Here is a 26,077-nt window from a genome sequence, read left to right on the forward strand (position 1 = left end):
TCAGCTGGCCGGCATACACATGCACATTGGAGCTGAGTTAGGGCAATGGCTCGTGTACCATCAGATATGTCTCTGTGTGCCACCAGTGGCATCTGTGCCATAGGTTTGCCATCACTGACCTATGCTATTTAACATGTACATAGAAATAGTTATGAGAAATGCATATTTGGAGGAATCTGGCATTGCTTGCTGGTCGCCTTAACTGTTCAAGGAATATGTTTTGCTTTTTAAAGGTGTAATTTTCACAACCATAAATATTTTAAGTAAGTAAACATCCAAATTGTAAATGATGTTTCACAGAGGCCTTTTTCTTTTTCTTACAGGCCAAATGTCTGTGCTCTCCAACAAGTTATGGGAACCAATAAGAAATATTTCAGCACATGCAGGAACTGGTACCAGGGTGCCATCTGTGGAAAGAAAGCGTAAGTCTTGATCGAGTATTAACTTTAAATATAATAATGCAGTGATACCTTGTTTTACGAACACCTCATCATACGAACTTTTCATGATACAAACCTGGGGTTTAAGAATTTTTTGCCTCTTCTCCCGAACTATTTTCACCTTATAAACCCGCCCCCGCCACTGGGATGCCCTGCGTCCGGACTTGCGTTGCCAGCTAAGCGCCTGTTTTCACGCTGGTGGGATTCCCCTTAGACTCCCCTCCATGGGAAACACTACCTCCGGACTTCCACATTTTTGTGATGCTGCAGGGGAATCCCAGCAGGGGAATTCCAGCATCGCAAAAATGGGTGCTTCGCTGGCAATGGAAGTCTGGAGATAGGCTTTTCAAGCATTTGCGATGTTGCAATTTCGCTGAGGCTTCCCTCACTGGAAAACCTCACCTCCGGACTTCCGTTGTCAGCGAAGTGCCCGTTTTTGCGATGCTGGGATTCTCCTGCTGGGATTCCCCTGCAGCATTGCAAAAACGCAGAAGTCCGGAGGTGGGGTTTCCCATGGAGGGGAGCCTCAGGGGAATCCCACCAGCATGAAAACGGGCACTTCGGCTGGCAAAAGGGGTGAATTTTGGGCTTGCACGCATTAATCGCTTTTCCATTGATTCCTATGGGAAACATTGTTTCATCTTACGAACCTCGTCCTGGAACCAATTAAGTTCGTAAGACAACGTATCATTGTACCTAATAATTTTATTCATTGATTTTGTGTGGATTACCTACAGTGTCTGTGTAACAGAGCCAGCTTGATTTTTATGGTACTATTTTGATGGAAATAAATATATAGATAGTCCTTGTTGAATGATCACTCATTTGGCAACCATTCCAGAGCACGATATCATAGTCTTTCAAGACTGAAGGTTGCCAATGATGTGAAAATCCAGTGTCTCTTTTTAAACTGCCTTTTACTCTGTGTATCTCTTTTGTTCCTAACTTTTACTCTGATTGCAAACTTTTAGTGCACCTGTTCTTATTGTTGCTTTAATATATTTTTTGAATGGTGCATTTTGTTTTTATATATTATATAAATTCTACATTTTTAATATATTCTGTATAATTCAGGGGTAGGTTCTGGATTCTGCTACTGTCAGTTCGCTCAGGGATGTGCCACAAGGGCGGGTGTGCATTGTGCACAGAGCACACAGTTTGCACATGGGCGTGGACATATGCAGTACTAAGCAAAAGCTTCTGCACATGTACAGAAGCAAAAACAAGTCCAAACTGTAGGAGAGAGAGAGAGAGAGAGAGAGAGAGAGAGAGAGAGAGAGAGAGAGAGAGAGAGAGAGTATCTTTATATCTGCAAGTATTCCATCTTTCATTGGTACTTTCCAGAACGGTTTTATATGAGTGCTGCCCTGGCTATATGAAGATGGAAGGAGAACGTGGATGTCCTGCAGGTATTATCATGGAACTATTTAATAACCCATTTTTTAATATATTTACTTTTGTATCCATCATAATTAATTTGACAAATTTAAAACATCTACAGAAATAAAGGACTGAAAAAATTTAAAGATGCCCTAAGAACAGTTCTATTTTTCATCCTTTAATTAACCAGGTGATGGTTCCAGACTGAACTTCACAGAGACGCTATTCCAGGGTATTGGTATTGCGACAACAGTCTCATTGTTTTAGCTCCCTTTATTTCCCAATGGTAGAATATTAGGAATAGATTCCCCCTAGATCCAGCTCAATGTCACTCATATCAGATATCAGGGTGCCTGTGGTGGTCTGAGCGAAAACAGGCTCCGAAGCTCCATTTTTGTCTGCAATGGCTTCCTGCAACCCTCTGCCATGCACTGCATTTTCGCTGGCAGAAGCACTGCAAGCTGGTCCTTCACTGTTTCCAGGGGGGGGGTGTCTTGCGGGCCAGATCTAAGCACTGCATGGGCCACAGGACTGGAATTTGACACTTCTGGTCTACTTCAATACATGAAACGGTGGTTAAAAGTTTCCATCATTGATAAAAGCTTGAACTGACTACCAATTAGTTTCCAGGTACAATTCCCCCCCCCCATAGATGGCACCTTTGCACCTACAAGGCTGCCTAGTACAACATGAATTGCCTTGACATATTAGATCATTCTAGGGCAGTGATGGCAAACCTTTTCAGCACTGAGTGCCCAAACTGGAATGCTTGTGTGCACCAGAAACCTGGAAAATCAAAGACCAGCTGGCCAGTATAAATGCATGCGCTGGCCACCTGGCAAGCAAGTTTATGGTGTATGTATGTGGGCTAGCTAGGTGATCTACTCTTTGCATGTTCTAGAGCATTGGAAACCCAGAGACCACATGCGAAGACCATATGCGCATTGGCCACCTGGTCTTTGGGTTTCCAGGATTCCAACATGTGCAATGACCAGCTGGCCAGCATTCATATGCATGCCAGAAACCAGAAAAGCAGCTAAATGTGATGGTGCACGTACCTCCTACAAAGGGGGCTCTGTGCCATAGGTTCGCCATCAGAGATCTAGGCCATCTTGTGTTAAGTAGGTTCAGAATAGGTGCCAAAGCAGGGCCAAAGCCTTTTTAACTAGCACAGTGGTTCTCACTTCTCAACCTTTCCAATGCTGCGACCCCTTTAATACAGTTCCTCATGTTTTGGAGCTCTCCAATCATAAGTCTAGTGCCAATTCTCCCAATAGAGCTTTAAGCTGATTGACAGGAAGGTCAGAGGAACACTCCCACTGTAAACGCCTGATTGGTCGGATTGTAAAAATATGTTCCAAGGCACCAGAATAGAAACTTTAGTTCGTAACACCATGGGAAATTTGTCTTTTCCCATGGTCTTAGGTGACCCCTGTGAAACAGTTGTTCGACCCCTAAGGGGTTCCCGACCCCCAAGTTGAGAACCATTGAGCTAGCAGAATCCATTCGGAAGAATCCCAGATCATGAATCTGTTTTTTCGAAGGTAATTCCTGTTTGTCCAGAGATAATGTTGCTATTGATGGAGAGCTTTGCTGTACAAATTGTACTTGAGCCTTGTCAGAGTTCAATTCTATTTTTGACAGAAATCCGGTCAGTTTCAAGTCACTGTGCTAAGACAATGGCATCTCCTCTACAGTCTGAAATGTTGATTTAAAATTGGGTAATCCTGCCAACTTGGTGATATTATTCTGATGGATTATTCAGCAGCTTTATAGACATAATAAAAAGGAAGTTTGATGATCCTCTGCCATGTGCAAGTTGGACCAGGATAAACATAGATCAAGTTTACACATAGCACAGGATAATCTAAAATATTGCCCTGTCTACTTCTTTGGATTTCACAGGCCAGAAGAAATCCCAGGTTACTCAAGTCATTGATCAATACAAAAGATCCTAAAAAACTTTATTTGCATTAAAATCCGGGCATTAAAACAGGAAGCACTTCAATATTTTAGTAAGTTCCATTAATCCTTGCCTTTCGCAAGCTCCTTAAAACCCACCTCTGTCGTCAGGCATGGGGGAATTGAAATTTTTTCCCTTCAACCTAGGCTTATAGAATTTATACATGGTATGCTTGTTTGTATGATTGGTCTCTTAAAGTTTTTAGATTACTTTTTAATATTAGATTTGTTACATTGTTTTCTTTATTGTTGTTAGCTGCCCCGAGTCTTCGGAGAGGGGCGGCATATAAATAAATAAATAAATAATAAATAAATAAATAAATAAATAAATGAATAAACAAACAAACAAACAAACAAACAAACAAACAAACATTCATTACAAACAGAACAACTAATTTAGAAAAGGATTTGATAACTATAAGTTATTTTTCTTTTTCAGTGGCTCCAATAGACCATATATATGGTACTTTGGGTATTATAGGAGCTACCTCCACTCAACGTTATTCTGAGATGTCAAAACTGAAGGAAGAAATTGAAGGACCTGGCTCTTACACATTCTTTGCGCCAAGCAATGACGCTTGGAATCTTTTAGATCGTGTAATTATATCAATTTTGATTTTTAAACAAATGTTTAATGTTAAGAAATTTATAGATGAATAAATTATGAATGAAGAAATACTAACACTCAGCTTTTTTATATATTATTGGAATTATTGATTCTGGTTAATGTTATACACATATATTCACTTGCAGACACACACACATATATTCACTTGCAGACACACACATATATTCACTTGCAGACTCACACATATATTCACTTGCAGACACACACATATATTCACTTGCAGACACACACATATATTCACTTGCAGACACACACATATATTCACTTGCAGACACACACATATATTCATTTGCAGACACACACATATATTCACTTGCAGACACACACATAACTCTAACCAATGTTTAGCATTACAGGCATGAGGTAAGATGGCTAGAACAGTAACTTAAAGTTGGATTTACATAGTAGCTACTAGAATGCAACTTCTGGTTTCAGAAAGGCAAATTTTCAAATTCACAGGAGTAGGCTACAGAAAATCTGTTTTATAGTCTATTTTATTGTAATAAAATGTATTATTGTGACAATCGATCATGTCTTTCCCAATGTAGCATGCAGCAAGTAAAAATATGATTATGTTCTCCAATTCCTGACTTCTATGTTTCTACCAAAAGTGAAAAGCCCTAAGATAATACAGGGAGAGTCCATGATCCTCCCTCAGGTTATTGTTAAATCTTAGAAAATGGAATTAATATTGAAAGGGAGAGAATGCCCAGGAAAGGTTTTTTGCCTGGTTTTAGACTTTTCAAATTATCTATCTTTGATGCATTAAATGAATATAAGAAGCTAGGTGTAGACTAAATTGAAGAGGCCAAAGCTTAAGAGATTGCACAGTTTCTGACAGTGGAATAACAATGACTCAACAGTGTTGAGTTGACAATTATTATGACAGGTTGATTTAAGACAGGAGTGTCAAACTCAAGGCTTACAGGCTATATCCAGCCCATGGAGTACTTAAATCTGGCCCTGGTGCCAGCCTAGAAATAGCAAACGACTGATCCACCGTGCCTCTGGAAGCCAAAATGGGGCATGGAGGTGCATGTGCCCCCGTGTCCCATTTTCAGCCTGGACAGTCTCCTGCAACACTCTGCCAGCCAAAATGGGTTGCACCCTCCCCCCATGCCCCATTTTGGCCAGCAAAGTGGAGGAGGCATCCGTCCCATTTCTCCAGCCAGCCCATGGAGGAGAACTACAATATTGAGTCAGCCCTTGAAGAAATCCAGTTTGACACCCTTGATCTAAGAAAATCTTTGCTAATGATGAATAGAAAAGGTAGGAGAAAAGCTAGATGGAAAAAAGGGATATAAAAAAATTATAAAGATTACCAAGAAAATAAGCTCTAGGAAGAGCATGCTTAGTAGAAGAAATAGAAACTGAAATAAAGTCAGTAGCTAGCAGTAGTAGCATATGGCTGATCTGTTTGGTTGCCTGCTTTGTACTTAATTGTGAGGTGTCTATCAGGGCTGTAGGCTAGAGCAGTAAGTTAAAGCTATCCTTGAAGAAGGAAATGTTTAGCCACTTGTTATTGTTGCCAAATAGTGGCTATATCAATGAAATCATTGCTAGGCTGGTAAGCCAGAAGATTCTAAAAGCAGTCAAAAATACCTCTAGCTAACTGAAATAATATTAATGGAATATCTACTTGAATTCAATTCCCCTGCCTCCAGGAAATCTACAATGGTCTGATTGAAAATGTAAACATCGAACTATATAATGCTCTCCACAATCATATGGTAAACAAACGGATGTTGACAAAGGACCTTCGGAATGACATGACTTTGATGTCTCTGTACAACAATCAAAAACTACATATAAATCATTATCCCAATGGGGTAAGCTTATTTGTATAAGATAAACAGACATTTGGATGTGGCTAGTTCCGCTTACATCATACATTTTGGAAAGAGATCTGAGATTCAGTATTCCAGTTTAATTTTCCCTTGAAATTCAAGTGATTAATTTGTTCATATAAGATGTTAAGATTATTTTCAAAAAATAGAAAACAACATACAAAATAATTTATTTATTAATAGAGTTGAAAGGGACCGTTAGGTCATCGAGTCCAACCCCCTGCCTGAGCAGGAAACCCTACAGCACCCCAGCCAAATGGAAGTCCAATCTCCTCTTGAAGGTGTCCAGAGTTGGGGAGTTCACCACCTCCCCTGGCAGGCAGTTCCATTGGTTGATCGCTCTGACCGTCAGGAAGTTCTTCCTTATTTCCAGGTTGAATCTCTCCTTGGTCAGCTTCCAACCATTGTTCCTCGTCCGACCCCCTCCTCACCGTGGCAACCCCTCAAGTATCTGTCCCCTCTAGACCTTGTTTTTTCTAGGCTGTCCATGCCCAGTTCTCTCAATCTCTCTTCGTAAGTCTTCGTAAGTCAAAAATAATATTTTAAAACTCCAGTGTACTTAAAATATATAAAAATGGTGTCCAAAGAACTTCATTTGAGGGCACCTCTATAGATATTTATTAGTTGTCCCCATGGACACGGTGTTGATACACTTTAAATACTGATAAACTTTCATTGAGCCTAATTAGATTACACACCATATTAGAATCCTTGGATTAGTACTCAGACAACAATTCAGTAGTTATGATAGCTATCACTTTTTCAGTCATACAAAATGTAACCTAATGGGCTATGTTGCAAAATATATTCCAGCTATATTGTTCTCTGAACTTTTAAAACAAACAGCACAATTTTCATAAGCAAGTTATAAAATTAATTGAAAGAAAAGATTAGGTAAAGCTTGTTTAGTAAAAGTTGGGATTTATAACAAACATTAATTCATGCTGTTCTTCCAATTTAGGTTGTGACTGTTAATTGTGCCAGAATCACCCATGGCAATCAAATTGCTACAAATGGTGTTGTTCATGTAATTGATCGTGTGCTAACTCCAGTTGGTAATACCATTCAAGACTTCATTGAATCTGAAGATGATCTCTCATCTCTCAGAGTAAGTTTTTATTTACTCTTATTTTCTTTGAATCTTGTCTTTTAAAATAGTTGGTGTCCCTATATATAACTAAAAATCAAGCTAAATTGTATGTAATGGAAGAGGATAGTATAGTAAAATAGAATAGAATTCTTTATTGGCCAAGTATGACTGGACACTCAAAGAAATTTGTCTTGGTGCATATGCTCTCAGTATACATTAAAAAAAATATACATTTGTCAAGAATCATGAGGCACAACACTTAATGATTGTCATATGGTACAAATAAGCAATCAGGATACTTTTTTATTTTAAAAATAAAAGTGGTTTGATTGATAATTAATCCACCCACTCAGATCTATTATTAGGCCAGCCAGTGGTAGAAAAGATTATGTAGAAAACTATTGATTTTCCAGAATTACTAGTGTCAAGGGACATTATAAATAAAATAAAATCTGCTCACGGACAAATCTGAACCTCACTCCTCTTGAGCTACAGACACTATGTTTTGATAATCTGAAATGCAAATGTGATCCCATATTTGTATACCTTTCTAGAATCATTGTATGGTCATACTCAATCTACTACCAGTAGGCAAAAAGCCCATTAAACAGAGCTGAGGCAATGAATTATTTGGCAATTTATGCAACTGTCTAATGAATGGAGCTTAGCCCAATCTTCTTTGCGTTTTACTGAAAGTGCATCCTGTTCTCCAGACAAACTGGAAATATTTTTAATTGTCTGCTCTTTCCTTAAAATGATTGAGAAGGGGGTACCTATCTTTGCAATTGTGAAGAGAGCTGCAATATTTGGGATAAACCATCTAATTTATATTTGGCTATGATCTTTTGTCATAAAATAAAGGAATCTGTAAATTTTACCTCTATTTATATTGTTCTTGGAATTCTTTCTAATGAACTTTTTTATATAATAGAGAAAGTTGCATTGGAGAGAAGGAATGAAATTAATGGGCTGTATATTGATCAGTGTTAGAATATTGATTAAATTTTCAAGTGTAGAAAAGCAGACAGAACTGAGGGTGGAGTTAAGCAAATCATCAGCTAATATTTTTACATTCACACAAATGATCTAAGACCAGCCCCTCTTAAATTCTGGTGATCCTTATCCGGTGCTAATTTAGTACTGAACTTTAGTTGACAATATTCCTATATCTAAGCTGCAGCTTAACAAATGGCCCTAATTCTTGACACCTGATAGCAAGTCTGCTATTTTTGATCATTTTTTCTCTGCCCCCCACCTCTTATAAAGTGGTACTATTACTTTGTGTGATCTTGATTCTATCCTTCTGTTAATGCAATCTAGTATTGTATAAGTTTTTTGGGTTGCTGCTGCACAATGTTGGCTCATGTTTAGATGGTTGGCCATTAGGATTCCAAGGTCTCTCTCACAGTTACTACTGTTGTGCCAGGTTTCATCTAGTCTGTACCAGTACTTCTGGTTTTTCTTGCCTAAGGGTAAGATCTTGCTTTTCTCTATGTTAAATTTCATTTTGTTAGATGGGGCCTAGTGTTCAAGGCTGTTGATATCCATTTGGATCTTGACTCTATTTTCTGGGGTATTGGCTATTTCTTCCAGCTTAGTGTCATCTGCAAATTTGATGAGTTCTATTCCACACCTAAATAATTTATGAAGATGTTCAAGAGTACTGGACCTAATACAGAACCTTGGGGAAGTCCATCGTTTACTTCCCTCCATGTAGATATAGTTCCCTTTAGGATTACATGTTGAATGCAATTTGTCAGCTAGCTACAAATCCGTTTAGTGGTGATACAGTCAATTCCACATTTTTTTCTAGCTTAGAAAGAAATAAGTTATGATCTTTGTCAAATGCCTTAATGAAGTCCAAAAATACTATGTCCACTGCATTTAGTCCCTTTGTCAAAGAATGAAATAAGGGTTGTCTGACAAGTTCTGTTTTGACAAACCCATGTTGACTACTGGTTATAACTTTGTCTACTTGTAGTTGTTTGCAGATTTGTTGCTTAATTGGCTTTTCTAGGATCTTCCCAAGTATTGCTGTCAGGCTGATTGTTCCATAGTTTCCTAGATCTGTTTTTCCCCTTTCTTGAGATGGGAACCACATCAGCTATTTTCCAGTCTTTTGGTAGTTTTCCAACTTTCCAAGATCTGAGAAAGATATGATTTAGTAGTTCCAATTTCACTTCTGCTAATTCCTTCAGGTCTACAAAAAGGGAAATCTGTCACAATTCAATAGGAATTACTTTAAGTAACATACAATTTGCATGTATATAAATATTTCATATTACAATATTTATGCATTATATTTTATGCTAAGAACATTTTTCTGCACAATTAATTATCATGTAATTATGGTATGATGTCAATGACAATTGGCAATACAGAATTTTTAAAATAAAACTATACTATTAATTTTTGCATAATAGTTTAAAAGATTCTTTATTCACTATTTTTCATAGGCAGCTGCCCTTACATCAGATGTAATGGAAACTTTAGGGAAGCCTGGGCATTATACACTTTTTGCACCTACTAATGAAGCTTTTGAAAAACTTCCACGTGGAATCTTGGAAAGGATAATGAGAGACAAGGTGGCTTCTAAAGGTATTACACTAACTTTATTCAAAATTACTTGATAATTAAATTACTAAAAGTAAGGATACAATGCTAAACATATGTTATACTTATCACACCGTGCATATTATATTAATAACCATGACTAATACCAAAAGATTTGCCATAAATCAGAATATCAAAAGCTCCTTATTAAGTTGTTCAATTTTGAATGCATGTTATACTGGAATCGGTTCATAAAATTCTGGAATTGGAAGTGATCACAAGGATTATCTAATCCTACCCTTCTAATATGCAGGAAAACTAATGAAACCATCCTAGAGATGTGGTTTACCTGTTTCATGTAAAGCACCTCCAAATAGAGCAAGGCCACAAGACATTTTTCCTTTTATTTTAAATGCAAATGGAGGCTTTTAAGAAGAGACTGGATAGCCATTTGTCTGAAATGATATAGCTTTTCCTTTTTGAGCAGGGGGTTGGACTAGAACAGTGATGGTGAACCTTTTTTCCTTTGGGTGCCAAATGAGTGTGCATGCGTGCTATCTCGTATGCACGAGTGCCCGCACCCATAATTCAAAGCCTGGGGAGGGTGAAAACACTTTTCCCCACCACCCGGAGGCCCTCTGGGGGCTGGAAATTGCCTGTTTCCTAACTTCTGGTGGGCTCATTAGGCTCATGTTTCGCCCTACCCAAAGGCTTCCCTGGTGTTTTTACCCTCCCCCGTTCCTCCAGAGGCTCTCTGGAAGCCAAAAATGCCCTCCAACAGCCTTTGTGTGAGCCAAAAATCAGCTGGCTGGTACACACGTTGGAGCTGAGCTAGGGCAACGGCTCGCGTGCCAGCAGATATGGCTCTGCGTGGCATCTGTGTCACCCGTGCCATAGGTTCGCCATCACTAGACTAGAAGACCTCGAAGGTCCCTTCCCGCTGTGTTATTCTTTTATAAATGAAGTGTTGGCAGCTTCTATTATTTTGAGAACTGATTTTTTTGTGGCAAGAAAAAATAATTCCTGATCATGTTCACTGTAGCTATCTTGTATCCCTAAATACCTAAATAGCTATCTTGTATCCCTAAATCTAAATTTCTACTGTCATCTTCCTACCTCCAAGGACGCCAGCCATCTGAGAGGAATTTACAGTGGTGTCTGAGGTACTAGTTTGCCAAAACATCATAACAAAACTTGATTGGACTACTCTCAGGGGGGGGGGGGAGAGTTTTAGACATTGGGGATTGCTTTAATATGTGATTTTCGTGAAGTTTTTCTTCAAAGCTTGCCTTGCTCGTGCTACACGCCGTACCTCTAATAAAAGTACTTTTCCTCTAATACCTATAGTAACAACCAAGGGTCATTCTCCTAGGGAGAGAATGTCTACCTTCTACATTCAAGTTCCTTGAGCCTGACCTCTAGTCATTTATTTATTCATTTTTATTCTCTTTTGAACTTGACAACCTGGTAAAAATCATTCTGGAAATGTTTTGAACAGAATTGTATATAGTACTCCAGTAGAATCTCATCAGTGCAGAATAGAGAGGAATAACAACTTCACACAGCTATGATGCAATGATTTTTCTAATGCATTTCCATAGTACAGTACATTAGCTCCAACATTTGCTTATGTTCAATTTGTCAATCTAATGAATTGCTTCCAAAACATGAATCCTCCATCTGGTATGTGTGTCCTATATATTTCCTTTTTCAATTGAAATTTTTTTGTTGCTCCTTGTCCAGGTTTCCAATGTGTAATTGGTTAATAATTGGTTAATAATAATTACTTTTTTCTTTCTTGAAGGAAGAGCACTTTTGCTCTTCTCTAATCTTCTGATACTTTCCCATTTCCCCAGGATTCCTCCCAGGCAATTGACAGATGTCCTGCCATCTCTTTCACCAGTTCTTTCAATATTCTACAGTATATTGCATCATGGCTTGGGTATTTGAGGTGTTTTGTTTTAGCACTCGCTTCATTAGTACAGTAAAGTTTCATATAGATAGGTTCATTCCATATCTATAATATTACTGTGAACCATCCCATTGGTAAATGCAGCAAAAGAAACTACTGGGACATTATTTTACCAATATGACTTTACTGATAATTCCCCGTAGGGACAGTAGCAAAACCAGCTCTAAAGTTTTTACATGAAAACGAGCATAGGTAAAACCCCATTTTTCCTCTAGACCTCCCCACTGTTCATTGTCCACCAATCAATTGCCTTTATTTTGTTTTGGAAACAATCTGAGTGCCTTGAAGCTTTCCCAGCATTTGACCCTGGGATTGTTGGGATGGTCCCAGGCTATATCAGCTCACTTGCATTCCTCAAGTCCCTCCCAAGGTTTCCATGTATTCCAATACTTTCCATCCCCTCTCCCTGTTTCTGTTGTCTGGTTGCAAGCAGGAGGGCATAGCCAGTAAGCCATGACAAATCAGAATAGAGCTGCAAGGGACCTTGGAGGTCTTCTAGTCCAAGATCATGCTCAAACAGGAAACCCTATACCAGTGATAGTGAGTCTATGACACGGGTGCCACAGGTGTCATGCAGAGTCATATCTGCTGGCACTAGGCTGTTGCCCTAGTTTAGCTTTAACATACATATGTTTGCCGACCAGCTGATTTTTGGCTCGTACAGGGTGTTTTTGGCTTCCAGAGAGCCTCTGGGCACATGTGGGAGGCCGTTTTTACCCTCCTCCAACTCCAGGAAAACATTTTGGAGCCTGGGAAAGGTGAAACAAAAGCCTACTGGGCCCACCAGAAGTTGGGAAACAGGCTGTTTCCGGCCTCCAGAGAGCCTCCAAGGGGCAGGGGAAGCTGTTTTTGCCCTCCCCAGGCATTGAATTATGGGTGTGGGCACTTGTGCATGCACAATAGCATGCACACATGCTATTTCGGCACCCGAAGAAAAAAAGGTGTGTCATCATTGTCCATTTCAGATAGGTGGCTGTCCAGTATTTTCTTTAAAATTTCCAGTGATGAAGCATCTACAATTTCTGAAAGCAAGCTGTTCCACTGGTTAGTTATCCTCACTGTTAGGAAGTTTCTACTTAATTCCAGGTTGCTTCCATCCATTGTTTCTTGCTTTGCCTTCAGGTGGTTTGGAAAATAAGTTGACCTACATTGTTAAGATGACTGGCTTGGTGCAGTGTAACATTTGTTTGGCTGTTATCTTCCGTAGTACCTTGTGGAACTTGGGGTACTGCCCTCTTTGCATAAGGACATCTAGGTTAGATGGCGAGATCTCTAGATTGCAGTCCTTAGTTTGTAGCTTGCAGTCAGAAGTGGAAAGATTGTCCCAGCCACGTGCTGTAATGCAGCCATGTGTCCAGCCTCCACTTCCACAGCGCCCCCCGAGGAGGAGGGCTGTGTGGACAACTGTCGGTTCAGGAAGATTGCGTGCAGTTGAGCAAAAACATAGCAATTTTGGTCTCTCTGTATCGAATTCCTATAGTGTTCTTGCGGATTTAAATAGTAAGGATGTTGGAGATATTAGCAAGGTCCCTCAGGCAGAGAATGAGGGGATGTTCAAAGGGGAAGTTGTCGTAAATGTCACCAAACCATCAAGTACAGTTAGTAGAAATAAAAAGAGGACACATTTTCTTGTGGGTGATTCGACCGTTAGAGGTGTTGATTTGGGACAGAGCAAGGATGTGGTTAAGGTGCTGAGGTGTCTCCCAGGGGCCACTGCCAGCAGGGACAGGAGGCGGATTACAAACATTGTTAAGACTGTGAATAAAGGTAATAACGTTGATGTGGTGGTGCATCTTGGCACAAATGATTTGTCCCAGAGAAATGTTAATGTAGTAAAAAGCGATTTTCAATGTCTAAGTGTGGAGCTGGGTAAAATAACTGATTCAGTGACTTTCTCAGAGGTGTTACCGGTTTGTGGCCAAGAGGATAAAACAACGTGTATCAGAGAGTTTAATGTGTGGTTAAGGCAGTGGTGTAAAGCTGAAGGTTTTGGCTATGTAAGTCATGATGTCAGTAGGTGGTCTAATAGGGAGTTGTTTAAGAGGGATGGTTTGCATCCATCATACAGAGGTACCCAGGTGCTCGGTGAGGAATTCAGAACTTTTTTGGACAGGCATTTAAACTAGGTAAAGGGGACAGAGATGTAACTGATGTGGGTGATTTCTGTCCCCGACCAATGAGGATAAAGCAGTTTTTGGAAGCTTATGAAAAGGGAGCTGCAAATAATATAGATGTAGTTGTTGATGATAAGGGGCAAACTAATAACGAAAATAATGTTCTTCGGGTAATGTGCACAAATGCTCGAAGCTTGAGCAACAAGCTCTGTGAATTAATGGCCATAATATCTAGAGATAATTTGGACCCGGTTGCCATAACTGAGACATGGTTTAAGGATTCTAATGAATGGGAAATATCCATACTAGGATATACACTGTATAGGAAGGATAGAATAGAGAGAAGGGGAGGTGGAGTAGCCATTTATATTAAAGAAAGTCTAAAAACAACACTAATTCAAAATACGTGTCAAGATCTAGAGACTCTCTGGATTTGAATGCAAAATAAAGAAGGTTCTGTCATTAGAATTGGGGTGATCTATAGGCCTCCAGGGCAATCCGAGGAATATGACAACAAGATGGTGGATGAAATTACCCAAATGGCAGTAAAGGGAGATATTGTGGTTATGGGTGATTTCAACATGCCTGATGTTGACTGGAATATCCCCAGTGCCCTTACATGCAAAAGTAAGAATATAGTAGAGGCCTTTACAGGAGCAGCTCTGGCACAGCTGGTTAAGACACCAACTAGAGGGGAGAATATTCTAGATTTAGTTTTTACGAATGGGAATTGGGTTTCAGATGTCAAGGTGGGAGAAAATTTAGGTTGCAGTGACCATCTATGTTTGTGGTTTGATGTAAAAACTCATTGTGAGCAATCCTATAATGCAACCAAAGTATTGGATTTCAGAAAAACAAATTTTAATGCAATGGGAGAATATTTAGATAATGAATTAAAGGGGAGGGATAAAATGGCAGGAGCAAGCATCCAGTGGACTGTATTAAAAAAGGCCATCTTAAAAGCCACTGGACTGTATGTAAGACAAATAACTAAAGGTAAAAGGAAGAAGAAACCGCTATGGTTTAGCAATGATGTAAGGGCTATAGTCAATGAAAAAAAGGCTGCCTATAGGAGGTTAAAGAGTCTGGAAGTATAGCTGATAGGGAGGTATATAAAATGAGACAGAAGGAGGCGAAACAGATAATATATGCTGCTAAAGCCTCAAAAGAGGAAGAAATTGCCAAATCTGTAAAGAAGGGGGATAAAACCTTCTTCAGATATATTAATGATAAGAAGAAGAAAAACTGCGGCATCACGAAGCTTAGTACCGGGAATAATACATGCGTTAATGGGAATAAGGAGATCGCTGACCATTTCAATAGCTACTTCTGTTCAGTTTTCTCAAAAGACACCTTACAAAATAATACTATAGAGGGATATAGCATTGCTTCCAGCTGTACGGATTCAGCTCCAGTGATCTTAGAAGCCGATGTCTTAGAAGAACTTGAACGATTAAAGATAAATAAGGCAATGGGTCCAGATGGCATCCACCCCAGAGTTCTTAAAAAACTCAGATCTGTCATTGCTACCCCCCTGACTGATTTGTTTAACCAATCCTTGTTAACAGGAGAAGTTCCTGAGGATTGGAGAATGGCCAGTGCTGTGCCTATTCACAAGAAGGGCAGTAGAGAAGAAGCTGGTAACTACAGGCCAGTTAGCTTGACATCAGTTGTAGTTAAAATGATGGAGACTCTACTCAAAAAGAGGATAAATCAGCACATAAAAAACAATAACTTATTAGACCCAAATCAGCATGGCTTTACTGAAGGCAAATCATGTCAGACTAATTTCATTGATTTCTTTGACTATGTCACAAAGGTGTTGGATGAAGGTGGTGCCGTGGATATTGCCTACCTGGACTTCAGCAAAGCCTTTGATACGGTTCCACATAAAGAGCTGATAGATAAATTAGTGAAGATTGGACTTAATCCCTGGATAGTTCAATGGATTTGCAGCTGGCTGAAGCATAGACATCAGAGAGTTATTGTTAATGGCGAGTATTCTGAGCAGAGTCAGGTTACAAGTGGGGTGCCACAAGGGTCTGTTCTGGGTCCTATTCTTTTTAATATGTTTGTGAGTGACATAGGGGAAGGTTTGGTAGGGAAGGTTTGCCTATTTGCCGATGATTCTAAAGTGTGCAATAGGGTTGATATTCCTGGAGGCGTCTGTAATATGGTAAATGATTTAGCTTTACTAGATAAATGGTCTAAGCAATGGAAACTGCAGTTTAATGTTTCCAAATGTAAAATAATGCACTTGGGGAAAAGGAATCCTCAATCTGAGTATTGTATTGGCAGTTCAGTGTTGGCAAATACTGAAAAAGAAAAGGATTTAGGGGTAGTGATTTCTGACAGTCTCAAAATGGGTGAACAGTGCAGTCAGGCGGTAGGGAAAGCAAGTAGGATGCTTGGCTGCATAGCTAGAGGTATAACAAGCAGGAAGAGGGAGATTATGATCCCACTATATAGAATGCTGGTGAGACCACATTTGGAATACTGTGTTCAGTTCTGGAGACCTCACCTACAAAAAGATATTGACAAAATTGAACGGGTCCAAAGATGGGCTACAAGAATGGTGGAAGGTCTTAAGCATAAAACGTATCAGGAAAGACTTAATGAACTCAATCTGTATAGTCTGGAGGACAGAAGGAAAAGGGGGGACATGATCGAAACATTTAAATATATTAAAGGGTTAAATAAGGTCCAGGAGGGAAGTGTTTTTAGTAGGAAAGTGAACACAAGAACAAGGGGACACAATCTGAAGTTAGTTGGGGGAAAGATCAAAAGCAACATGAGAAAATATTATTTTACTGAAAGAGTAGTAGATCCTTGGAACAAACTTCCAGCAGATGTGGTAGATAAATCCACAGTAACTGAATTTAAACATGCCTGGGATAAACATATATCCATCCTAAGATAAAATACAGAAAATAATATAAGGGCAGACTAGATGGACCATGAGGTCTTTTTCTGCCGTCAGACTTCTATGTTTCTATGTTTCTATGTTTCTTCTCTATGGCAAGTCCCTCAAATATTGGAATACTGCTATCATGTCATTCCTGCTTCTTTTTTTCCTCTAGACTAGCTATATCCAATTCCTGCAACTGTTCTTCATACGTTTTGAGTCCTTAATCATCTTAGTTGCTTTTCACTTTTTCCAAAGTTTCAATAAAATTACAGCATTAATATTAATGTTAATACAGCATCTCCTCTCTTGTGTTGCTGTTCCTTTGAAACAAGGTGTACCCATTAAGACTAATGTTCTACCTGTTGGGTTCAAAGAAATCTGGTTAATAAAAATGCCCGTATACATTAAAGAAAAAAGAAAAATGGCATGGAGAATAATTCTCTTTACTCAGAGTGATTGATACTCCATACATAAGTGAAGTCAACCTTTTTAGTTTAGTGGATTTTGCAGATTGGTTTCATTACTTCTTGAAGGGGAGTAATCTTAAAACAAATGGTATAGGTTTGTTGCTCAAGTAAGTTCCTTAGTTCTTTTCTCATTTAGATATATTTGTTAGAGATATAAGCTGTCCATAACCAAGGGTTATTCAGTTCAATAAAACCTGTTTCAATGTAACTAAAAAAATCTTCAGATATAATGCCCATTCTGGGGAATAAGAGGGAATGGGAGATGGGATAAACTACTTTCCCATCTTACAGAACAACTGCTGCGAGATAAATGTGTAAACTACTTTTCTTCTAAGAGGGAGAAAAAAATTCAGATCACAAATCTGTTTAGATGATGGACTTAGATGATCATGTTTGCTATATGACTGCATAACGTTTGACCAATCAATATGTGTCTGCACAATTTAGGTCTGTTTATAATGGGACTGAATTGAGGGGAAGGCAATCAAATTACAGCAATACTTCAGTATATATCTTGTTTTTCATTGGAGGATGGATCTTTTTGTTCTCTTCCCCATTTAGCTATGATGAAATTCCACATTTTAAATACCCTTCAGTGTTCTGAAGCCATCATGGGTGGGGCAGTCTTTGAGACCATGGAAGGGAATACAATTGAAATTGGCTGTGATGGTGAAAGCTTGTCAATCAATGGAGTCAAAATGGTGATCCGGAAAGACATTGTGGCAAGTAACGGTGTCATTCATCTCATAGATCAAGTGCTTATTCCTGATTCTGGTAAGTGAAACAGGAGTAAATTCAGTCTCATATTTTTCATATTATTAATCACCAGACTGGACCAACAGGTGATCTAATTTTTGTCTCAATTAAGGAGAATCATGATTTTGTAGCCAAAATTGATAACTATAATTCTTTAAATTTCATATGAAATATTTATCTGTGCATTGAGAATTTTGAAGCAAACCAAACCTCTATTTACTATTTTATTTTCAATTTTAGCTAAACAAGTTATTGAACTTGCTGGCCCCCATCAAGCTACCTTCAAAGACTTGGTGGCTCAGCTTGGCTTGGCTGCATCTCTACGACCAGAAGCAGAATATACCCTGCTAGCTCCATTGAATGGGGCTTTTTCTGGTAGGTGGGCCATATTAAAATTGTGTAAGAATTAAAGGGATAAATAATTGGAGCCTTATTTTTTGTTAGGATTTGCAAGCTGCTATCAGCTTTTAATAATTTTATCTACTGGTTTCTACTTTTTTCACACTTTTGACATTATAATTATCAGCCACTGATATTATGGCATCATAGTGAGGATCATGATGAATTTTTTCTTAGCTCTATTGTTTCTTTCCTGATTATTTGATGCTGTTTTCTGCTTATCTAAGTAATGGTTGTGCTCTGAGTCTGGGCTACTTGTTTCCCTTGATTTTTGATATATTTTAAACTGTATGATTTATCCCTATGTGCCTGTTGATGGCTACTTTGGGAATGCTAGGAAGCCCCTAGCAATTTTACATTTGGCTTGCTCTAAAATGTCAAAGTTTTCCAGTTGAAATTGTAGCTTTTGAGAGATTAAGGTATTTTCATAATGTCTTCTGAGTGCCAGTTAATTTCATAGATACTTATGTATGTGCCCTACATAATGGCTGTTATAGTCTTTAATTAAACAGGTGGCACCTGTTTTTCTTCTTTGGTTATTGGTATATCCAGTTTAGAGGGAGCAGAGATAATGGAACAACAGCATTGGAAGGGATTTTGAGATTTGCTAGGTTAATGTCCTGCTAGAACAGGAGACCCTTTATCATTCCAGACAAAAGTCCATTTCTTTTGATGGGACCATAAGCAGGGAATACAGTAGTATATACTAATTAAAGTCAAACATTTTACTAAGTCTGCATTTCTATTTCTACTAGTTTTTTCTCATCATTCCTATCATCCTTTTCCTCCCACTTAGTACTGTATGACTGTAACTTGCTGCTTGCATCCTAAGATTTCTATTAATATTGATTGTTTCTTCATTGCTTATTTGGCCCCTATGACAATCATTAAGTGTTGACAAATGTATCTTTTTCTTTTATGTACACTGAGAGCATATGCACCAAGACAAATTCCTTGTGTGTCCAATCACACTTGGCCAATAAAGAATTCTATTCTATTCTATTCTATTCTATTCTATTCTATTCTAATTCAAGTGTATTGAAAAACAGCCCATTCTAAACAAATGCTTCATTCCCAAAGCAATAATCCAACTGTTTACAGGAAGAGCTGGGTAAGAGCATTAATCTGCAAGCAAAAACACATTGCATTAAGCCATAAAAAAAGAAAAGAAGAAAGAAACAGATTATTCCATATAAGCCTTCCAATTCAATAAATATCCATGCAATTTCATTTAAAAAGTGCTTAACTATACTACCTATCACAATGTAAACATTACCTATGAAAACATAGAATACTTTCTATGTATCAAAAACCATTCTGAGACAACCAACAGTAAGAACCTTGACAATGAAATTACAACATCACTGTAAGATCACAATCCTTTTCACTGGTTGAAGAAAAGACAAGGGAACTGGCCCTCTTAGATCTAATCCTATCAATGTAAAAGAAGTAGTTCAAGAATTAAATGATAATGATTGTGTCATCTTGGGGCCTAAGAAAGAGAAACTGGAGCAGAATTATTGTGTCAAGATCAAGATAATTCATGTAGTTTCTTCTAAGACTGCACTTGGCAAACATGTAATCCTTGACTTATGACCGCAATAGGGACCAGAATGGCAGTTGCTAGGTGATATGGTCTTTATGGTTGGACCTGATTTTACAACCATTTCATTTGGTGAATCATCATGGTCGTTAAGTGAATCCTAAGAGTAAAAGCAGTTCAACAATGAACTGCTGGAAAGTGATAGACTCATCCTTACTGGAGATAAAAAGACTCTGGATGACCTTTGTTCAGGATATGGTAGGAAAGGATTTACTTTATTATTTATTTTATTTAATCACCTTATCTGCTGTTTCAGTCAGGAAGACAACTTTATTTATTTTATTTTATTTATTTATTCGATTTTATGCCGCCCTTCTCCTTAGACTCAGGGTGGCTTGTAACACGTTAGCAATAGCACTTCTTAACAGAGCCAGCATATTGCCCCCACAATCCGGGTCCTCATTTTACCCACCTCATAAGGATGGAAGGCTGAGTCAACCTTGAGCCGGTGATGAGATCTGAACCGCTGACCTACAGATCTACAGTCAGCTTCAGTGGCCTGCAGTACAGTACTCTACCTGCTGCACCACCCCGGCTCAATTTAATAATTTACATATGAGGAATAAAAAACAAGTTGTTAAGAATAAGTATAAATACACAAATAATAAACAATATCCAATATACACATACATACATACAGTACATACATACACTCACATGAGAACTGTTGACTTGGGCTGATACCTACTTGCCTTTTTGTATTTTTGGTCCTACATCCTCACGAAGATATAGTTCGCAGGCTCTCTAACATATACATAACAGACACACTCTAATATATACATAATAGACACACTCAATTCATGAATTAATAACCATGTTTATTAATAACCTATGTCATCTAATACACGCTTGACAAATAAATAAATACATGAAATAATTAAATCAATAAATGAAATATATTTTGAACTTTAAAAAACAATGTACAGTGGTACCCCTACTTAAGAATGCCTCTACTTAAGAACCTTTCTAGATAAGAACTGGGTGTTCAAGATTTTTTTGCTTCTCCTTAAGAACCATTTTCTACTTAAGAACCTGAGCCCAGAAAAATTTCACAGGAAATTTGAGAGAGGCACAAAGGCCCGGCCAGTTTCCTGCCATTCCCTTTAATCCCGGGCATCTCGGGCTTTTCTGGGCTGCCAGAGGAGCCTTTTGGTGGTGCTTAAAGAGGCTTTAGCAGTCCAGAGTGAACAAAGCATTTTCCTTTCTCTGGGTGCTTGGAGAGGGAATAAACCTCTGCCAGTGCCCAGAGAAAAGAAATGCTCCCTTTGCTCTGGGCAGCCCAGAGTGAATGGAGCATTTTCCTTTCTCTGGGTGCTGCCTCAGAGTCCCTCTTTTTTTTTAAGCTTTAAAATTTTGGATTTTTTTATTCCCCTCACCTCACCTTCTTCCTTCAGCAGCGACTGTTCTCCTCCTCTTCTTCCTCCTCCTTCCACCCAAATTCCTAACTTTTATTTCTTTCCTAATGGGTTTACATGCATTATTTGCTTTTACATTGATTCCTATGGAAAAAAATGCTTCTACTTAAGAACCTGGTCAGGGAATGAATTAAGTTCTTAAGTAGAGGTACCACTGTATTGGAAAACAGAAGATGGTCTTTTCTTCCTTCTTGTCCTTGTCCTCCTTCTACCTAATTTGCCTTTATAATATATTAGTTCAACTGGTGTCTATGAAAAGACTGTTAAAATAAAATATGTGACAGGGATTGCCTGAACACTGCTCCTGCACATTTCTTTGTCGCCTTGGCTGCCCCAGCATCATGATAGACATGATGGTTACCTCTTCTCCTCGTCATGGATGAGGGGGAAGAAGCCCTGGGTCAAGCAGGAGAGTTGCTGATCTCCGTATCCTGCAAAGCACCCCTCTTTTCTTCACCACCCCTACAGGGTGGCTTTAGCTCCTTTTAGAGCCCTCCAACAGAGATAATTTGGCATGGGAGTGCCTAGACCCACTCCTCATGTCCTATCTCTCTGCTACATCAGCTGGACACCACCCAGTGTAATTGTGATTATGGAGAGCTGGTATGTACATTTATTTGAAACATTAGTTTGAACTTAAATGTAAGTAATTACATCTCAGAGTAATCAAAACTTGTGGGAGGGAGAAAAGGAGAAAGGTGACAGTAAACGAGGCGGGCTTTAGATTTTGGCAGATGAAGCTGATTATGTTGTAAAAGGTCTGTGAGAATCTTTTCTGTGCACTGGGTGTTTCAACAAGATACTAGCTGGCTATTTGTCATGAATTATTTAATTTGGAATCTTGCAATAATCAGGGAATTTGCTTCAGTGCTGTGAATGACCTTTTCTGTGATTTTATGAAGATATCATTTACTTGCAATAAAGATAAAGTGATGGCATGTTAACTTTGATGTGAAAAGCTAAGCACCAAATTTATGACTATGTGTAGATAGTATTTTCACTGCATAAAAAAATTTGCCTTGCATATGTTAAATTCCACAAAAAACTTAATGTAGATTTTATGCTCTTTTAAAATTGTTAGATGATACTTTAAATATGGATCAGAGAACCCTTAAACTGATTCTGCAGAATCACATTTTGAAAGTGAAAGTTGGCTTGAATGATCTCTACAATGGACAATTCTTGGAAACACTAGGAGGAAAGAAGCTAAGAGTATTTATATATCGAACAGTAAGTAAAATTGAAGATTTCAAAACATCTTTCCACAAATTGATGCAATATTTCTTCCAACCAGCAGATGTTGTTACCGGATTTCCAATGCAATACATTGCCCCCAACAATCTTGAAAATGCTTTGGACCCACATATGAGATATTTTCTTCAAATTCTTTGTTCTTTTTCAGTCTCTTTAACTTCCACCAAATCCAATTATAAAAACATCCTCAAATTTCTTGAACTTTTAAACTATGTTCCTTTAACTCTCTCTATGGTATTTCCAATTGATAGATAGCCACGAGCTTCATTTTGGAATCTCTTTTGTCTTCTTTTAAATTTCTTCTTTTTATTATTAAATTGGCCAAACACTCACCCAGCTTCAACACTTCTTCACATCTCTTCAGCACAATAGGATCTCGTCACTCAGCCAGTCCCATAATCTCTCTGTTCCTATTGTTCCGATCATGGCGGTCCCAGCTAATGGTGACAGAGTCATTTTCCACAGCTTCTGGTTGAGAGGCTGGTGCTGGCTCCCTGGGGGTTTGCAAATCCCCGCCACCCGATCACCAACTGGTGCTTCTCTTCTTCATGCCCCTCCAGGGTGGTTCCAACCTGGTTCCAATCCATTTCTGGGTCCCTAAGCAGCTGGGATTTGGGGTTTCCCATGGTGCTACTGCAGGAGACATCTGTAGTGTTGCTTTGTTAGCCACACCTATGCATTTTTTTTTACTACCACATTGTGGGGGTGGCTTATTTTGTGGGTGTGGCTTGCTGGCCATGTGACCAGGTGTGAGTGGTTTGATGATCATGTGACCAGGGGTGACTTAAAGTTCATGTGATTGGCTTAAAGGTGGCCAACTTGATGTCACTCACATCAAGGGTTTAGTTTAGGGTTAGGGTGCCTGGCCTCTCCTCACCTCAAAGAGATACAATTTCCCTATTTACTATTACTGAACATCCAAAATATACTATTTAATTCTATGTATATATATCATTTGTGTACATACATATTACACACAAGCATACAAAAATATATATTATCTACTATATAAATTGTATGTGTATGTACACACCCATATGCATGCACAGCTCTTCTAAATTATACACATTCAACCTCATTTACTGCAATAGGAAAAACCTACCAAGAGCCCAGAAAGGAAAAAAAGAAAAAAATTCAAAATTTTTCTATCAGTTCTGTGTACCTGACCAAAATTTTTCTACCCGTTCTGCATACCTGACTGTACCCGTAGGAGCCCATCACTGCTCCTATGATGTTATTTTCATGGTGCCTTTTATTCAGCCATCAAAGAAAATGTTATATTTGATTTAGCAGATTGCTTGTACAAGAACTAAATGGATAATATTTTATGCTACATGAAACATTTCAATACAAAATGTTTTTATGCATTTTCCAGTGAGATTTAACTCATATGCTATTTGCCTTTTGTATTACTAGGCTGTGTGTATTGAAAATTCATGCATGATTCGAGGAAGCAAAGAGGGAAGAAATGGATTTATCCATATTTTTAGGCAAATAATCAAACCAACAGAAAGAACTCTGCATGACATCTTGAGATCTGACAGACGGTTCAGGTATAGTAAGAATTTTAACTATTAGGAGATACCAAAAATATGAAGCTATACAATAATGCTTTTCATATTTTATATTACAAACGTTAGAGGATATGACTATATAGTTACAAAGATTATGTATTGTACCAGAAATTACAGTATCCAGAAGAGGATTGAGAAAAACTCTAGTATGACACAGTAGACACTTATTAAGTCTAATTTATGACATAGGTCATACTATGACCAATTTTAAGTACTGCTATACAGAATCTATTTATTTATTTATTTGTTTGTTTGTTTGTTTGTTTATTTATATTTTTATATTTTTATATTTTTATATTTTTATTTTGTCAAGCATATATAAAATTATAGAAAAAGCATAAACATGATTGTGAATACGTAAAATGTATAAACATAGTTAAACATGGTTATGTATGTATGAGATGGTTACGAATACATGGTGACATTAGTACAGGGATGGTAGACATGTTGGTGTGCTTATGCATGCTTGGCAACAATGTATATTGTAACAGTGTCAGGTCCCAAAACCTCCTATAGGAACACACTCATTCAGGTGGGAAATGGAAGGCTTTAAGGGGAAATCTCTGTATGGGGTTTCTGTTTCTATTCCTTGCTTTGCTTTGGTGTAACATTTAAGACCTTGAGAGTGGGAATGGAATGTGCTTTGGGCCAGCTGCCTTAGCTCATCTCTGGAGAAAAGCAGCAGTGTCCCATAATCTTCAAACACTGGGATTGGCTTGATGATGTATTGGAATTTGGGAGAAGCTCTGTCTGCAATGTTTTAATCTAATGTTTTGAGTGGGAAAACTTACTGTATTTTTGGAGTATAAGACGCAACTTAGTATAAGACGCACCTTAGTTTTGGGGGAGCAAAATATGGGGGGAAATCTGCTTACCAGATATTCGTCTGGCTAGCATCCTTAGTCTGGTCAGCTTCAGCAAATTATTTGATCCCCTGGTTAGGGCTTTAAAAAGACTTTTTTTGGAGAGAGTTACAATGAAAGAGCTTACAAGCCAGTAAGAGATGGGAACACCATTAGCACCTGGAAAGAAACATTTGGAGGAAGTAGAGCAATGGAAAAAACCCTGTAAAGACTTAGGGCTTGGAAAACATTATTTGCAGAGAGAAACAATGAAAGAGCCTGCAAGGTAAGAGCTGGGAAGATTGTCAGCAGCTAGTTAGGACGGTGGCGCGGGGGGGGGGGGAGCTACAATCAGAGTATAAGACGCACCCAAATTATCAGCCTCTATTAGGGAGGAAAAAGGCGTGTCTTATGCACCGAAAAATACTGCAATTCCTGCTATCTTGCTATCACTGTCTTCCAATAAAATCACTTTTGTTTTAAGAGTTCTGCTTTCTTGGGAAGACTGGTGAAGCATGAGGGTTGGTATCTAAAAATATAGATTTGAAAGGTATAAAAGTATCCTGGGTACCTTGGAAGTTTATGAAATAATGGCGAGATGAGGCTAATATGTAAATGCTTTTGTAATACAGTCACCCAGAAACATGTACTGTGCTATTTATGTGTGTTCAGATTATAGGGGCATTATCTCTCCAAGTAAGGAATCTTGGTCTATCAATCTTCAAAGATACCTGAGGGGAGGTCATGACTTTGTGCCAGAGTAAAGGCCCTCCTGTGTTTAGGTACTTCAAGGTTAGTTATGCCATAGGGATGCAGATTATCTATGGGATTCACTGACAATAAATGTTGGGATCCTGGATATATCCAATTTGG

At 38.5% G+C, this 26,077-nt stretch overlaps 2 protein-coding genes across 6 annotated transcripts in view; both read left to right on the forward strand.

The window, feature by feature from the left end:
- The window catches only part of YIPF2 (Yip1 domain family member 2), a 365,318-nt gene that overhangs the window by 192,016 nt on the left and 147,225 nt on the right, over positions 1-26,077 (forward strand). The gene's annotated exons all lie outside the window — the stretch shown is intronic.
- The window catches only part of POSTN (periostin), a 109,183-nt gene that overhangs the window by 55,114 nt on the left and 27,992 nt on the right, over positions 1-26,077 (forward strand). For all 5 annotated transcript variants that reach the window (XM_070741853.1, XM_070741848.1, XM_070741849.1 and 2 more), the window contains 10 exons: positions 324-422; positions 1,785-1,849; positions 4,222-4,379; positions 6,075-6,239; positions 7,219-7,365; positions 9,804-9,945; positions 17,923-18,135; positions 18,358-18,492; positions 22,616-22,764; positions 24,205-24,341. In XM_070741853.1, the coding sequence (XP_070597954.1) occupies positions 352-422; positions 1,785-1,849; positions 4,222-4,379; positions 6,075-6,239; positions 7,219-7,365; positions 9,804-9,945; positions 17,923-18,135; positions 18,358-18,492; positions 22,616-22,764; positions 24,205-24,341 (1,382 nt within the window). In that variant the 5' untranslated portion in view covers positions 324-351. The remainder of the gene's footprint in view (positions 1-323; positions 423-1,784; positions 1,850-4,221; positions 4,380-6,074; positions 6,240-7,218; positions 7,366-9,803; positions 9,946-17,922; positions 18,136-18,357; positions 18,493-22,615; positions 22,765-24,204; positions 24,342-26,077) is intronic.

This window comes from Erythrolamprus reginae, chromosome 2 (assembly GCF_031021105.1).
Source record: "Erythrolamprus reginae isolate rEryReg1 chromosome 2, rEryReg1.hap1, whole genome shotgun sequence".
In the NCBI taxonomy this organism is placed as follows: domain Eukaryota; kingdom Metazoa; phylum Chordata; class Lepidosauria; order Squamata; family Dipsadidae; genus Erythrolamprus; species Erythrolamprus reginae.